This window comes from Nelusetta ayraudi, unplaced genomic scaffold (assembly GCF_046127955.1).
Source record: "Nelusetta ayraudi isolate G7.1 ecotype Tasmania unplaced genomic scaffold, CSIRO-AGI_Nayr_v1 ptg000092l, whole genome shotgun sequence".
NCBI classification, from domain to species: domain Eukaryota; kingdom Metazoa; phylum Chordata; class Actinopteri; order Tetraodontiformes; family Monacanthidae; genus Nelusetta; species Nelusetta ayraudi.
This window is the reverse complement of record NW_027466142.1, coordinates 208,332-225,942: the sequence shown is the minus strand read 5'-3', so window position 1 is coordinate 225,942 and position 17,611 is coordinate 208,332. Positions and strand designations below refer to the sequence as shown.

The 17,611-nt window shown below is 46.3% G+C and overlaps 1 protein-coding gene across 1 annotated transcript; it reads right to left on the bottom strand.

The window, feature by feature from the left end:
* Positions 1–951: 951 nt before the first annotated feature.
* Positions 952–8,050, bottom strand: atad1a (ATPase family AAA domain containing 1a). The gene is made up of 11 exons (XM_076046915.1): positions 7,903–8,050; positions 7,104–7,304; positions 6,922–7,020; positions 6,715–6,835; positions 6,376–6,576; positions 5,694–5,800; positions 5,217–5,306; positions 4,819–4,869; positions 4,418–4,590; positions 1,473–3,452; positions 952–1,440 (listed from the first exon to the last, which is right to left on the bottom strand). The coding sequence occupies exons 2-10, from the start codon at positions 7,275–7,277 to the stop codon at positions 3,323–3,325; spliced, it is 1,146 nt and encodes a 381-aa protein (XP_075903030.1). The 5' UTR covers positions 7,278–7,304; positions 7,903–8,050; the 3' UTR covers positions 952–1,440; positions 1,473–3,322.
* Between the last annotated feature and the right edge of the window lie 9,561 nt (positions 8,051–17,611).

The following is a 17,611-nucleotide window of genomic DNA, read 5'->3' as shown; positions in this document are numbered from 1 at the left end:
GATCCGAGGCTTTCAGGGAGGGACCGTCACGGAGCCAAGCCGGGGCCATTGAACCCTCTCCGCCGCGCCGCTTGTCTAATGGAAAAACAAAGGAAAAAACAGGCGGGTCCCAGCGGGACCGGGGGCCCCAGCGGAGTGCCGGGGCCACGCTACAGGGACTCCGGCTGCCTCTCGGCAGGAAGCCTTTGACATCTTCAGGCCTTTTAACGCACATCGGCCGCAGGACGGAGGTGGAGACTCTGACTCACGCATCATGAATAACTCATCAATAGCTTCGTCAATCGACGTGCATTTTTTTTTCCGCCCCTGGCCTCTTCACGTCCAAATATAGTCTCGCACAGCTTATGGGAGCCAAACTCGTAGCTTTACACGAGAGAAGAAAAGAAAAAGAGCGCCAGCCTCTGGCTGCAATAATCTCCACTTGATGTTGCCCACAAAACAGGGATGGAGCCTTTAAAGGTGTTACTACCTACTACCTTTGTATTGTTCAGTGCTGCTGCACCCGAGGCTGCTGACAACCTGCAGGGAGTCAGTTTGTTTTGGTCGACGACACCTAGTGGCGAAACGATCATACGTCGACCCGTTAACGCAGCGGGACAGGCGTCACATGTCAAAGATGGGAAATTCCTTCTGTTCTTGGGAGTGACGAAGGCTGAAATAATCCTGTTGCCGTCGAGATCACATCCCATCACATCGAGCGACTCAGATCTGGTGTGAAAAGACTGGATTGAAAGCGATTTGTGCTGTTCATAATCAGATCTGAGTCACTTGGGACGAAAGGGATCAGATTGTGTGTAAATGTAACCTTGAACACACACACACACACACACGAGTCGTGACGGGCGAGACAGTTGATCTGATTTACTGTCTGATGTGAAATAAAGAGACGCGTTGTGATGTCGTGGCACAGAAACGTTGAATAGGCTGAAATCATGACTGGAAACTTGAATGTGTCGTTTTGTTTCATTTAATAAATATAAGGGGAAACAGACACATCGACACATTGAACAGATACACACTAAGAGGAAGCTGCATTGATTTCACACTGTGGAAATGTCATGACAAGCTCTGTGAAGAGACATTGACTCAAAATCTGTCAAAGCTTCAGAGAACACAGAAAGAAACACGCCGACTATCATGGCAACATTATCATCATCATCATTATTAATACTATCACTATTATGACTACATTTATCCTTCATCTCAGGTGCTCAAATGAAGAGACATTAAAAAAAACAAACACTCGACGAAGCTGCTCTCTTGCGTATGATGCCGCAGTGCCCCCTGGTGGTCGCAGCTGCCATACCCGCCTTGTTCAGACATGCGTGGGACGAAGGTCCGCCGGAGACCAACGAACAGATCTGAGAACACATGCTGGGACCGTGTGGGAAGTAACGAGGCTCTTTTCACAGAGAGAAGGTAGATATGTGACGGCAGCAGCTATCGGCCCTCTGCGACTCGGCCACTTCTACTGAGAACGCGGCGGCGGAGGCCGACAGAGGAGTCCCTGATGTGCAGGCTGCAGAGGCAGGAACTCGATTGATTGATGGCCAACATGTCCATGACATGTCCACTTAAAAAAAAAAATGTTTCAAAGTGTTACAGTCAAAAACTAAGCTCTAATGATGGAAAGACGGATGTGAAGTGGCACTTCATTGGTGGTCACTGCTTCAGTAAAAACAGTCCCCCCCACCCCCCCACCCTTTCACTGTTACACACATGCAAGCTAACTAAGATGCATCGAAATGTGTTGATCTTTTTGTATCACTGCAGCGACCGTCCAACAGGTTACAGGTTGACCGCTGCATGCACAGTTCGACCTCATCGCTTGGTAACAGTTACAAAGAAAAAGTGCATTTCTAACAGCGAATGTTCAAAGTTGTATTTTTCAATTGTCATTTCAACAGAAAGATTCAGAACCGGGACTCCCTGGGAGCTGTAACTCAGTGCACTAAAAAAATATACAGCAAGAGTCATACTTGGACACAGATGCACAATAGAACTGTAAAAAAAAAAATTTTTTTTAAAGCCAATCCATACGTCTTACGTCTGTACGTAAAAATTAGCTGGGCTAAATATGTAAATCCTGATCATTAAAAAAAAAAAAGACTGGAAGGGGAAATACGTGATTTTCATCTTTGTCAGATTTAACGTCACAAAAAGCTGCTATGTGAAGCTCTGGTGATGTTATCTCTTCACATCACACATCCTCTCTCTTGGTTTCCAGTCATTCTATCCTCTCGTTTACAAAACCGGACCGGCCGTGACCAGATCTTGTTGTCATGTCGCGTTTCCAAGGGGACAACCATCAGTGACGGACCTGCATTCAACACAGAACTCTGCCAAAATACGCAAGTGGTTCAGAATTTTTTTTTATTTTAGTGTAGAAGGGTGAAGTTGAGGGAACTGGGTTGGCTTTGCTTCTACAGTAAGAAGAAGCTGGAGCTCCTTCACTGTCGTGGTTATATCTCAGTTTAAGTGGCCTCCTCCAGGTCGTTGGCTTCCAGTCATCCTGCTTCTGCACACATCTGGCCAGTGGGCTGGTGCCACCTGCTCCTGCAGCCACGATTGAACATAACTAAAGAAAAAGTCTTGACAGAATTCTGCGTAGGAGGCAGGTGGTCACTGTGAGCGCTCCCCTCGGAAACACAACACGGTAACAAGAGTTATGCGACCTGGCTTGAAGGTGACCCTTTGAATTTAGGGTTGTATCCAGGCCGTTCAGGCCACATTCACAAGACTGCGCACTCTAGTGGTGATAAAAAAAAAAATATATATATATCACTTATTGCCCCTTTAAACGGCCGCACTGTTGTGACAGGAATAAGCCCAGAGGTCATGTGATCATATGGAGGCGAATGCGGAGAATATATCACATTTATCTTTAAAAATCTTGAGGGTTTTTTTCTTAACAGGGGAGGTTGAAGGAATTGACGGCTCTGCAGTTCAGATTTCTAAAATGAGTCATGAATCATGAGTCACGGCTTCTTTCTTTCTCCATTTTTAGAACTTACTCGCTGCAACAGATTGGCGCGGCTCGCCTCCAACCCCTCCACGACTCCCACAGGGGAACCTTGAAACTTCAAGAGAGCCGCTCCTCGCAGAAACACGACTTTGCAGAGGATGTTAGAAATGTAGATTTCAAGCAGGCGAGTGCTGGAAATGAGCATGCTCACAACAATCTCCCGCTGGGAAACATAAACTCACATGAAATAAAATCCACTGGCCGGCCGTTGTGACCCCTCGTCTCCAGCTCCGCGTCCTGAATCGACGTCTGTTTGACTCGCAGTGAACCACTGCGGCCACTGGGTGGCAGCGTCGGTTAGTCCAGCGGAACCTCGGCCACGCTGGGCAACATGAGCGTGGTGGCCTTCTTGGACTCGTTCATCTTGTCCAGGCCGAAGAGCAGGTCCAGCTGGGTGATGGGTCGAAGCCGCTCCTCGTCCACAGGCCTGGTGAGCAGGAGGTCAGAGGTCAGAGGTCAGAGGTCACACACTGAACTTCAACTCTTGGAGCAACTGCGCATGAGTTGCATTAACGGTCCAAGTCAGGGGCGGGAAAACCTTTTGAATGGTGGAGCCACAATGGGTGCGAAAATGTGGCAGAGGGGTCGGAGCAGCGGCAGATGGACGGACCGCAGTTTGGTCCAAATTAGTTCTGCACATCTCGTGAAAAACAGCATATTTAACCCTAAAACAGACCCTTTGTTGGACCTTCTACATGTTTGGAAGGAGGTGGTCTCGGCCAAAACCATCAGGGCCCTGCGTGACATCACAAAGGGCTCGTTTCAAGAATTACAGGTGTTGGCAAAAATCTTCTGAAAAACGGGGCAAGCAGAAGAAGTAGAAAAATTTTCATCAGATTCTGCACTGTGTTGCGAGCCGGCTTTGGAAGGCAAGCGACTGTGTGAGATGTCCTTTACGCTGGCACTGATCTACCTCCTCGTACGTCTTGACGTGAAGAGCAGATGTCCGCTTCGGATGAACTTGCCTGTGCCGTGCGAGCAGGCCAGCCAGCCAGCCAGCCAGCCAGCCAGCGCCACAGCCGGAGTCAAAGTTTGTGAAATGTTGCTTCATTTTAGCGTTCACGGCTTTTCTTTTTCTTCACAAGGGGCTGAAACAGTCGCTAAGCAACAGCAGCAGAAAGAGCGTCGCACCGATCAGACATTAAAGGGCCTCTTTCTTATATAAAAACCACAAGATGTCAACAAGACCTTCTGACAGCGCCCTATTATGTTTTTCCGTCACACACACACACACACACACACACACACACACACACACACACACACACACACACACACACACACACACACACACACACACACACACACACACACACACACACAGGCCTTTAAGAAAAAAGCAACGGCAGAATAGTAAAAGATGTGCTGGCTGCTTTGCGCTGTGGCTCATACCTCTCCTCCTCCAGGCCGTCGTCCAGCTGCAGAGCGATGCTCCTCATCTGCTCCTTGCGGACGTAATCCCGCACTCGGTATATGGCGGCGTCGCGGCACAGCTCCTTCAGGTCGCTGCCAGAGTAACCCCCCGTCTTGTCGGCGATCTCCTTCATATTGATGGCGTTGCTCAGCTGTCCACATTTTAAAAGGCGACACAGCACGTCAAGATTTGTCTGAATTTTCGCCTGGTGTGCATCAATAGCAGAAATATTTTAACTCATCCCTCAAAGATTCTTTATAAAAAGCGAGTTATTAAAGAATGGCAAGCGCGACCTCAAGCTTTAGGAGCTTGTGGAGATGAGGCAGTAAAAACTGATGTCACATGGTCAAACAACATTACGAACCAAAGGAAATCTTACATTTTCTCCTGCTAAAATCAGCTTCAGGATCTCGTGTCTCTGCCTTGTGCTCTGAAACCAGACAAGAAAAGTTTAAGTGAAAAAAAAAAAAAAAAAGCACCTCACTCATCTGGCAGCAGTCTGTCTCAGACTGACGGTGCGAACGCCTTGAAGACAGCGATTACTGTTATTGTATATCTGACGTGATGAAGGCCAGTTTAATGCGCTGGGCTGTGGTTCGACACACAAAAGGCGCGATGGAGACAAAATGTCACGTTGTCACGACTCGTGTCCATATTTTTTTTTTTTTTTTTTAAATGATAATTATCCATAACTTTCACTTCAGATTTTTACAGATAACAGTGTCAGAGATTTTAGGTTGAACACTGTGTGTGTGTGTGTGTGTGTGTGTGTCTCACTGGTAGGCCAATGTGAAAAGTTGCAGGCATTCTGCGCAGGATGGCCGGGTCCATGTCCTGCGGCCTGTTAGTGGCTCCCATCACCATCACCTGGAATCACACACACACCTTCATGACACTCGACTTGAACTCCATTTTCATTATCAGTCAGTTTTACCACTCATGCTCGAAGACAATCTCCCCCCACATTAATCTGCTGTTTCATCAACCTGGTGATAGAGCCGCTGCTGATTAATCAAGTATTAATCAAGTATTAATCAACACTTGATATTCTGTATCACACCTCTGTAGAGAAGAGAAAAGCTACATTCCCTTCAGTGGACAATTACAGCTCGCCTGTCAACTATCTTTATCCTTTATTTTGCACTTTGGTGAACCATGGCTGTGTTAAATGTGCTATATAAACAAAAACAATGTGCATTAATAAAAAAAAACAACACAGGAAAGACAGAAAACGTGAGGTGGCCGTGGTGCTACCTGGGTAGTTGAAGACGTGTCCAGGCCGTCCCACAGACTCATGAACTGGGCCTTCATCATGGCTGTGGCCTCGTGGTCCAGACTGGAGCGGTTCCTCAGGAAGGACTCTGAAAACACAAGAGCACAGCGAGCTGAGAGCGACTGACGACACTCACTGAGGGAGGGTGAACGACCTGGATCTACCGATGAACATCAATCTGCAGCTAAGGCGATTAACTTTGATGATGCAGCTGTGGCTGTCAGAGATCAGAGCAATTTTCTAGAGGTTAGAATTTGAGAACCTCTTATGATTTAAGAACCGTTGCAACAACGAGATATTCATTTAAATTAAGCTTGTAAGGAATGGGTTGCAAATGAAGAGGAGGAATAAAATTTAATGTGTGCTAAATTTACAGAAACAAAACATTTAAATGTATTAATGGTTTTAACGGCTGGGAAGTTCAAAATAAAAACAATTACAAAGCAAAGTATTTTCTTTTCACTCCGGTCCAAAACTTGGGAATTCTTAAAAAACAAAAGAGCACAGTTATAATTTTGGCTTCTGAGTCTTAAAAATTCTGAAATAAGTTATATATGGTTCAGTATGAACACTCGGACAGTGTTCAGACCTGACACAGACTCGGATCTCAGCCTGTTTGACACTTTCATCTCTAAAAACTCATCACTTCCATCACAACCTCACCGATCTCGTCGATGAAGATGATGCAAGGTTGAATTTTGTCCGCCAGTGAGAAGACGGCGGCCGTCAGCTTCTGCGACTCGCCGTACCACATGTCAGTCAGCGTGGAGGCCTGCAGGTTGATGAACTTGCAGCCCGAGGCTTTGGCTGTTGCCTTGGCGATCATCGTCTTCCCACATCCTGGAGGACCGAATAGCAGCACACCTGCGAGGACAAAACCGTATCAGGAAATGTAAGAGAGTGTGATTTAAGATGTGTGTTGTGTATGTTAGAATAAACCAAAAAGAACACAAAGGTTGATTCCAGAAGAATGAATGTGGTTTGGGTGAGCTGCTGCGGTACCTTTAGGGGGCTGAAAGAGTTTTGATCCAGCTAGAAGATGTCTTTTCTGAAAAGGGAGGATGACGGTGTTCTGCAGCTCATCTATGACCTCGTCCAGACCGGCTATATCTCTCCAGGTCACCTGCAGAGAAGCAAGGCAGACCAGCAAAGGGTTTAACAAGTCAAGTTAAAAGTCAAGTGGAAAAACCAATGAGACCGACTGGTTACCTTCATGGACAGTGGATCGACGAGGTGAGACGCGATGTTCATCTCGTACTCTGTGAGCTTGACTCCCTCCACGCCGATCCTCTTCATCATCTGTTCGGCCTGGGGAGTGAAGATAGGCAGCTAAGACATTTCAGTCACTCCAAATAAGGCCAATGATACGTTCCTCTTTTTGGCCAGTGTACCCTTTTCATGGCCTGTTTTTTCCTGGCCGATGTGGGATCCATAGCATCCACGACCCATTTGATGCTGTAATATGTGGCGGCACCAAATATGGTCAAGCGCAGCAGGAGGCCAACCACTTCATTCCTGGTCAGGGGCCGTATGAGGGCGTCTCTGGGGAGATCTTTGAACACCATCCCAACTGGCTGATGTCAGTCCATTGGCTGAAGTAAGAACAAGAAAACAGAAATTTGGCGACAGTGGCAAGAAGAACATTAATGGAATAAATCTAAAATGCAGGACAAACGTGAGAGATCACTGAAAAGACAGTTGGCAAACGCTCATTACGTCATATGTATGAATTTATTGGAAAAAGGCTACTTTTGAAATTTAAATCAGAGGGCTGCAAATAAAGAAGTGGCATATTTACATTTGATTCTTTTCTTTTTTTTCAATTTGAAATTGGATTTTGCGTTGTGCGCAATAATAAGTTATTTATTGTATCGTTTTAAGCTTTGCTTGTTCCATATTCAGGTTGAAGCAAAACTTGTTTGGGTGGGTTCCCATAAAAAAGATTGACTGTTATATCTAATGGAAGAATTTTTATTTTTTTTCAATAAATAACAATGTTGACCCACTGTGTATTTATTTGACACCCCTGGGCTAAAGCTAGTACAGCTGCAGTTAGCTAGTGCCGAAAAGTCACATCACCGTAGTCACGTTTATAAATATAAAAAACCTTTCGGGCCACTTCTGTTTGCCGCAGCAAATAAAGACAACACCACTCGAAAGACAAAACACATAACAAAAGACCTGACTTACCCCAGGTGACTTTGGAAATGCGACGAATATTACATCAAAACAGTCGAGGTTCTGCTACTGCTGCTGGTGCACCACCTTTTCCAACCCGGGTAGGAACGAGCACTTAATCTCCAGCGTTCGTTCCTACATAATAAACTGTAAATTTTATTTCTACCCCTGTGCCACTAGATGGCAGAGTTGCATCATACCTGCACTACGAACCTCCGTATGACCACCAGGAAAGGTAGACGAGACAAGAGAGAGACTAGAAAGGACAAAATGTCACAAATGAACTTCAAAGGTTGGTACAAAAGTTCAGAGGCGTGTTTGGGGGTTGCCATCTACTTGTAGTATCGAAATAAAACTTCAATTATACTTTAGCTTGAAAACCCGATGATGAAAACATGACTGCACCGCGGTTAATTCTTGAAATAGTTATTTGAAATACCATGAAAATTTTTTACCAAAGTACAGTTTACCCGCATTTGAGATGAAGGATAAAGAACTGAAAATGTGTCTAACGTGGAACCCTGAAAGTTAGCCACCGACGTATGAATTTGTTGTGCGCATCTTCAGTGACTGTTTCGTGCCTGCTTGCTTCCCACTCGTTGTTGTCTGATAACAGATAGCTCAGCCTTCTATCAGCAGCTTTCAAGATAAGGGCTACAAGCAAAAAAACAAACAAAGCTATTTATCTCACCTGGGTGGAGGGAACCGTTGATTGTCACAGGTTGTGAGATGAGTTTTCGAAGCATTTGCCAGAAATTGCATTCAAGTTCACTATAGTCCAGCCATTTTGCTAGTAAAATACAACACAATAGGCTGCTGCTGCTGCTGAGAGGCAAGCGATGCACAGATGACTTCAAGCCATGAGTGCGACTCCACAATCTGCACCAGGTGGCTGCAACGCGATATGGAGACGGATAGACGGGAATCTTTTGGCATTTTCACTTTGGGAAGGAAGAGTAATGAGCTGGTTTTTGAAGGACCCTCCCCACCACACTCCAACCCAACCTGTTGTCTAATTAGCTGCCCAAATTAAATGCAATGCACGGCAAGGTGAGGTCCACCTTTGTCGGAGGAGGAAATGTCATGGGGGCGGCTAACAGCATGCACACCTTTGGCCGTGAAAATACTCTGCAGAAAGCTGAAATCCTCCTGCACGGCGGCGGCCAGTCCCAGGAGACAACAGCCTGCCTGCCTGCCTGCCTGCCTGCCTGCCAGGGCCGCTTTGATGCGTCTCGGCTTGAAAGCGTCGGCTTGTGTATCTGTAAAGTGCAGCCGGGGCTCCCTCAACACCGTGCACCGACCACAAACGGCTGCTCTCAAGCGGGCTGAGCCAACAGGAAGGGGGAAAAAAGGAAAAAAAACAACATCCAAAAAATAAATAGATAAATAAAATATCACGGTCCCACGGCTGTCACCAAGCCGCTGCTGACAGAAAACTTGAAGCAATCTGCTTGAGGCGCTTTCCTACCTTCCAAAGCGAGAAAACAGGCTGCTGACCGATGGGGCTGCAGTGAGATACAAGCTCCTGCGGACAGGAAGAGCTGGCGCACTTTGTCATTTTCCCCCCAATCATGGTTGAAAAACTGGCCACAGTTTTGTCTATTTCCCCCCCCAAACACACTTTTCAAAAATAACAACTTCATATCGATTCCTCTGTGGTGAGTTCCAAGCAAGTGTGGTGGCTGGATACGAAGCATTTTCATCGGTTCCGAAGTGAACTCAAAGTCCACTTTATTAGGTACACCTAGAGTCACCGGGAGACTATATTAATTCTATAAAAAAAGCATATATAAAATGTTGAAGCAAATAAATTGGATAAACGTGATGTTAAGTAGAAAAGTGAAGATATTGCTTATGTACAACATAACTATTCGAGTTAAACCAGTCTAACGCTCGAGTAAATGTTGGTCGGTCGCGCACACACATGCATACACACACACACACACACACACAGGTACAGAAGTTGTTAATTACCCTCTCAGTCTCCAAGGGAAAAGATATTATCTCCAGCCTTATAAGGAACAGCCTTAGGAGGGGTTATTTATTTGCCTGTTACACCAAAGAGGCGAGTGGATTTATTTTGGAAAACACTTGGCCCTGCGAGTCAGCGACTCACCTGAGTGTCAGCACAGACTTCCGGACAAGGACGCTGCCTGCAGGGAGGGATGTATATACTTTTTCGCTGAGCTTTTTTTGGGGGGGGATTTTCATAAGACCCAGACCAGACCAGACAATTTTAACTGGCAGTCTGTTACAGCAGGGATGTATAATTCACAATGTAAGTCTGTCTGTGTGCACTCTTCCCCCCAGAACCTTGTTATTCACAGTGTACTTTTCCGGGGACATCATCAGTTCCAATTCAGTGAGTCGCGAGCCTACCTGTCTCATCGCTGCTGTCAGCTCCTGGCGCTCGCTTGCTCCCTCCCCAGTCTGTTTCTGCCGCCGCTGTTGTTGGTGAGTTTGGCACCATTTGTCAGGCTGGAAATTTCTCATTGTTGTTGCACTCCTTGGTTGCAACAACAATGACATTCCCTCGTCCTCGGGCAGAGCTGAGACTGGCCTTCATCCTCCTGCTCTCTCTTGCCTGAAGCCGCCGTCATGTTTACAGCGCGGCTCCGTTCTGCTGCAGGGGGAAACGCAGCGTCTTGTTGGCAAGGTCGGTGATTTCATTTGATTTCAGCGTTGAAGTGCGGAACACTGTTTGGGTTTCACTTGATGGCCCAACGCGTTGGATCGGCTTGGATCTTCATCATTGCAGAGACGTGGAATGGAGTGGGACGTCGGAAAACGAGAGGGTTTTGCATTAATGCTGTTTGCTCACTGCTAAAATCTCCCTTTTAACCGCTGCTGCGTGGATGCCTGGATTTCTCAAATATGCCGGTGGTTATGGTTTAATTCAATTGTCTATGCCTTATTTTGCAGCCTGACAAAAAAAAGAGAAAATTGATGTCAGCTTGGCATGCTGTGATTAGCATTCACAGTTACACAGACTCTATAAACCGAGTGCGTCCTGCTGTTGCTCTGTCCTGCCTGTGAGCTCATCAGAAATGAGAAAGGTCCACCCTGCACTTCCACTTTGCAGAGTGCTGAGACACCATTGCCCTTAGTGATGTCACAACAAAACCCCCGGTCTTGTTTGTGCCCAACAGAGCAGTCGTTTTAGCTGGAGGCTGTAAACACAGGGCTAAGCATGCTGTATTGTGTGTCACTGATTGAGCGAGGCTACGCCACTGCAGTCTGAATGAAATTCAAACACAGCAACCGCTGCTGTTTGGAGCGCCTCAATTTCCCAAACGATGCCAAAAGGAGGTTTTCGCGTAATTCAATTATTCATGCAGTATTTTTTGTAGTCCGTTGAAAAACCGATGAAGACGTTTTGAGCAAATAAAAAAATCATTTATTTATTTATTTTTTTTTTTTTAATTCCTCCAGGGTTGGACAGTCGGCAGCCATGAAAATAAGACAACACCAGGAGCTGAGTAGACTTTGAACCGCCGGCCGCTTTTCCTCCTCTGCTGTCCGCCAAAACATTTCAAGATTAAGGTCTCGTGCATAAACCCACCATTATGGTTTGGCAGGGGAGTGATGGGGGCACGGGGGCTGCCAAATCTGTTTCCGCCGCCTCGAGGGGATTTCGCGCAGCCTCCCTGCGATCTTTGTGCGCTGTCGGCAAAGACACCGGCGCCAGCTCTCGGCGGCGGACGGAGATGATTGCATTTCGGCTTGCGGCGGTTCCCTCCGCTCGGCCGGCCTCGCCGTGGTAGCAGGACGCACCGACAACAGAGGCAAGAGCGGGTGGGCGGCGAGTGGGAAAACAAAGGAGCGGGGGGATCATTTGTTTTCCTGCTTCCCCTCCATCACCTGAGACAGTTGAGGCGCATTCCCAGCGGCGTCTCCACCCGTGCATGTAGATTAGGGCCGGCCCTCTTGTTTTGAAAGGGAAATCGGTTTGTTCGGCGAATCAGTGAGATGGAAATTTGTGTTCAAAACAGAAAAAGCCTAAAAAAGGTTTGGCATCTGTGTCAGAAAAGTTTGTTTTTCTCCCACTGGGCTTTGAAAGATGTTTTTTTTTTTTTTGGGTTGTTTTCGGTAGAAACAGTGGGAAGTCACATATTCAACGATTTGAAAGCTACAAATTAAAATGATCTTTGATTGCTTTATGGCATGATTAGTGTTCAAACCAAGTCATGTTGAAAGTTGTTAAGGTCCCATTTCGTTCCAAAAAAAAGTGCCATCAGCAGTCTTTCCAGAGTCATTTAGAGACACTCTGCGCTGTTTTAAAGCATTTTTGTTTGTAGTCTGCAGCCGATGATGGCTGCATTCTCAATTCCTCCCCGGATTGGACAAGCAGCATGCTGTGCTGCACCTGCAATACAGGCAGAAAATTAAACCAATTTGGACACAAAACTGGAAGAGAAGTGACTTGTGAGCCGTTTTAGCCGTTTCAGATGCAGCAGCAGCAGCAGGGCAGTGAGAGCAGCGGTGTGGAAGCAAAGATCAGCACGTTTTATCTGACCACAACCGCCTTCTGTGACCGATTAGAAGACGCGGATTCAATCATCTGACTGCAGCCTGAACTCGCGTCACGCTCCATCATGAGGCTCCGTCCGGCTGGTGAACTCTGCAGAAAGGAGGAAAAGTGCTGAGACAAAATTCTGGAGATCTGCGCTCTGTGATGTCAGGCTCAACAAAGCATTAGTCTCAGCAGGAGGCTGTAAACACAGGGCTATTTCTCTTTTCTGGAGATCTTTTCTTACTTCTCTGATATTTTGTGACCTCTCTCGATGTTTGTTATCAGCTGGAAGTCTGTGTTTGCGTCTCCATGTCAACTGTGACAACAAAAAACCCCCACCAACAACAAACAAACAAACAAACAAAAAAAACGCCTTTCTCCACAGTGTATTCAACGCTGCTGCTCAAAGCTGCCGTGCAAATCGTTGGTTAAATGTCAACACGAGTCAGACGGAAGGGCTAACGGCAACACCACAGGTTTCCTGACATTTAATTGGCTCCGTTTACACTTTGTGTCAGCCTGACATTTTGTTTTGTTATTTGTGAAATGTCTCTGTTTGTTTTCAGACCATCAGCCTGTTCCAGCCTGTTCTTCAAGGAGTCCTAACAGATGTCAAAGATCAAATATTTCCTTTTATTGCTTAAACCTGTTTGTGAAGTTAAAAAACATGAATGTATGCAGTAAAAACCAAAAATCAGAAAATGGAGGAAGGAAGGAAATGCAGTGGTGCTGGTTTTCTCGTCAGTCTTGGATGATTAAAACTGCTGCCGCACAAAAAGTCACGCTGTGATCGAACTTTTTAAACCTCTGGTTTCTTTTTTTCACCTCTGAACCAAAGTCTTACCGAAAGACTTTGTGCTTCTCTTTGTGCCTAATATTTGGTATGGGAATAAAAAAAACAAAACAAACAAAACAACTTTATTGGAAAAATTTCCAGGACAGCATCGGTCACGGTCTCTCTCTAATATTTTTGTTATGTATTTTTTTTTTGTGCGCTTGAGGTTGTTTGTCACAATTTTCTGAGCTTATTGTTCAACAATTGTTATGTCTCTTTCAGCGAAAACAAAAAAAAGATTTCTAAGAGGGAACAACAACAACAACAACAACAACAACAACAACAACAACAACAACAACAACACTTTGCCCCCTGCCACTCTTTTTGAGCTGTTACGCCTCCTCTGTGTGAGATGGTTATTATGCGACAACAACCAGGACTAAAGTGACAAATGAAAACGATTTCAATTGAAGTTGCTCAGCTGTTTGCAACAATATAGATCTAAATTGATGAGAACTTCATTTTCGTCTCAGAATTGTGTTTGTGTGTTTACTGTTCAATTGTGTTGGTCTTTCAACGCAAACAATTAAGAAAATTGTAAAGTTGGTTGTCTGAACTTTGCAAGTATGTTTGTTTCCAAATGAAAGTCTGTCTGGCGGAAAATTTGTTATCCAATAAACCGAGCTAGCATAACACAACAAAGAAAACAGAGCGCCACAAAAAGTGTTCTGCAGTACCACCATATAGCCACAGGGGTTTTGCTTTCTAACTTTTCAGGTGATATTCTTGGACCTGAGTTTGTCGACTCAGCTGCAACGGCAGCCTGTGAGGGGCAGATCACGGTGAGGACAAGACAAGGAGGACGTTCGAGTTCGTCCTGTTTTGGGTAAAAAATAAAATGAAAAAATCTCTGATTCGTCACAGCTATAGCACTTGGACACGTGGAAGTGATTGAATAATTAGCCAAAGCAAAATTTCATCTCTGTTCACCTCCCTCCCTCCCTCCCCCTCCAGTTTCTCCAACACCCCCCACTGTCACGCTTGGCCCCCGATGTCTCAAGTCCTGGGAAAGAAGCCGAGCGTTTGACCTCGGACAGCTCCGCGCTTCAGCTTCCTTTTCTCCACGAAAAAGTGTGGTGGGGTTTGCATTTGTATGCACCCCATGTGGGTACAGAAAAGTACGCTTCACCCCTCACTAGCCTGCTCTCGAGCTGTGACCTGCCACATATTCATTATTGATCGCGGCTCTCTGTTGCCTGGTTACCTATAGACGGACGGCGCCTGGACTGTGAGGTTTCCTGCATGTACGATCCGGCTAGAAATAAGCGGCTTTGACGGTAGTGGGAAATCCGCAGGCGGTGGCGAACCGGCGACACCACGGGGTCGTGTCACTGGCTCCGTCGGTTCTCTGATCACAGAGGTGGAAAAAGTTAGAGGAGATCAGCAGGGGTGCTGAGAGTGCAACGTGTGCAGCTGTAATGAATGTGATTTGCGTTGCGGACGATGGGTGGAGGAGAAAAACTGCTTCAGTTTATTCTTCACGATGCAGTTGAATATGAAATGGTGCTGCACACGTCTTTAATTGGTTATTATCTGCAGAGGCTATCCAAACCTTCTCTAGTTAGCACTTTAAGGAATACAGGAAATACATCCTTGCGTGAGTCACATTGTAGAGTGAATAATGCAGTAGAAAATATGATGACATTTGCAGACAACACTGTTGTTAGCATTCAGAAAGAAGATTATTTGAATTGTGTTCAAGTCAGAAGGTATACTATGAGTCAGAAAGGTTCCGGTGATGTCTTGATGTCTGTGTCATAGAGACTTCCTGATTCGACCCTGACTGAAGAGTCCATTGACGTTCCTAATCTCATGTTCTTCGTGATGAAGCGTGTTGAAAAGATGTGGCAGCGTGGAGTTTACTTTACTCTCTTTGGCCAGAGAGCACCCCCCCCCCCCCAATAAGTCGGGCCGTCCCCTTTACAATATAGATGCTTTTAAAACACTCCGGACCTTCTATCAGTGGCACTGAGAACGTTCCAAGTGCATCATCCGTCATCTGGAGCCACTTCACTTAGTTCCAACCTGTTATGGGATGTCTTGGATCCATCCATCATCTGCGCCACCAAACCCAATTGAACAAGCCACATTTTTCCCCCCTCCTCTCCTCCTCGCTGTGGATAAAAAGCTCTTATATTCAGTATAAGATTGGCTCTCTCAGCAGTGGCGCATCATTCTGAGAGTGACATCTTCATCATAAATTACACGGTGGCGGCAGCGGCGTGATGGCCCCAAACTTCAGCCCGCGGTGGACGGTGACTGGTGGCTGGTGTGTGGTGGGACTGGTGTCGCTCAGCTTCACAGGGGGGGGGGGGGGGGACAACCATATTGATTATCACTCGTGTTTCTTTCAAATTCATCTCCATCACCCCGCCCCTCCAACCTCTCCGGCTATTTTCTCCATTACGTTTCACTGGAGCGGCGGGATGATGGAGATGGCGGGGGCTGAGCGTATGCAGCCCATCTCTGACGAAATCACATCAAAGATCTAGCCGCTTGTCTTGGAAGATGGGGATGGGGCTAATGGAAGGAAGGGGCCGGCGTCACTAGGGGTTGGGGGTGGGGGCCTCCTGGGAAACCAGAGACAACGTTTACTTTGGATGATTAAAACCACTTTGGTCCTGAGACACTCGACGGCGGCTGATTGATCATCATCGTCCCCGTGCATGTGACCCGATGATCCGTGCGCACATTTGTGTTGAATAGATCAATTTCCGGCTGGAATATTTTAATCTGCCCACCGCGTTGATAAGCGGCATTCCGATGCTGTGCATTTTTCCGTATGATTCACGGCTGCCTGCCCGTCGCCAGTCTAAAATAACAACGGACCAGTCGCTTAAATCAAAGATACGAAAGGACGAATGTGGGGCTGTTCAGACTCTGGCAGGAAATTCACTCTCCACCTTATTTATACCCCCCCAGTTTCAGGATTTCACCCGAGATGCCAGCCAGCGGAATATTTATCCTCCAAGAACCACCCACCGCCATCGCAATTTCTGATTTTTCCCCGATAAGCCTGCCTCCTTGGTTTGGAGGCGCCGCTCACGTCAGCTGGTGTCAGACGGATTTATTTTTCCTCCCAGCGGCCCTCTATCAAGTCCATCAGTGCTCTGTGCAGCCTGAAGGGGGCGCTGGCTCCGCCTCCCTCCACCTCCTGGGCGGGACACGGCGACTGGCTGCTTCGGATTCTTCACCTTGGCTGGACTGCGGGGGGTTTTCGTGCAGAAATGCCGGATCTGGAGGCAAACAAAGCTGGTAAACAAACAACACCTCTCGTTTCCCTGGAGTCTCTCGTCTCCCTTGTCACACGCTGCATTAAGGGAATGAAGGAGAAAGGGGGTGAGATGATGAGATGGTGGAGTTGCAAGAAGGTGCGTGAGGGTGAGAGGATTCCTGAGACGAATGGAATGTCACCGACATCCTTAGGATTTGTCTCAGCTATCCATCTGGCACAGAGCACAGGAAGTGGCGAATTGGATGAGCTGTCTGTCTGTTGCATTAAGGCAAAGATTTCTTGATAAAAAGTCAGTGGAGGGCAACGTGAATTATCTGTGTCCACCCATGAAAGCCTTCAGTTTGATTGTCAGGGAACCATCCAGTTCCCCCGCTATAGCAGCGCCAAGAACATTACATTTAGCAGAAGCTGACTGGTTCTGGGATCCTGACGGAAAACGCTCTGAATCAGAAGTTTTTCCATGGTCAGAAATCAAGCTGCGATGGTTCGAGATTCGCCTTCCTCATGTTTTATCCTTTATCTCATCAGTCGCAAAAAGGTTGAACCTGCAGCTGGTGGGGTCATTGCCATCAGTGCCCCTTGTGTCGTCACAATGGACAGGTTTGAACTGCGCATCTTGGCACACACTTTGTGCGAACACTATTAAGGGCAATTTTTCACAGTGAGACATTTAGATATTATAATATTGCAGTTTTTCAGTTTTCTTCCCAAGCTTGCTGTTTGTATTTTACCATTAAATGTCTCAATGGTATTCCAAGAGAGAGAGAAAAAAAATGTGAGACATGAACAACAAGAAGGAAGAATCTGTCCAAAGTACTGCTTGTCAAAAATAAAGAATGCATATAGTACAAAGGGAATTTAAAACAGAATATCCACTGAGGCTGTGCTTGTCGATCCCTTGTTGCCAAGCAGCGCTTCGAAACGTTTTTAGAGTAACGTCGACCTTTTGCACTGTCCTACCAAGCCACCCATACAAATCTCTGGGTTTTTTCTCCCCAAGCTTTCATTATGAGGTTTGTTGACACTAGAGGGCTAAAAATGAGACAGAAAAAAAATATCCAAATGCTTTACTTTGTGCTTTAAATGTGAGGCATGCCCTCAGTTTAGTGGAAGTAAAGAGACAAGATTAATGCAGTTT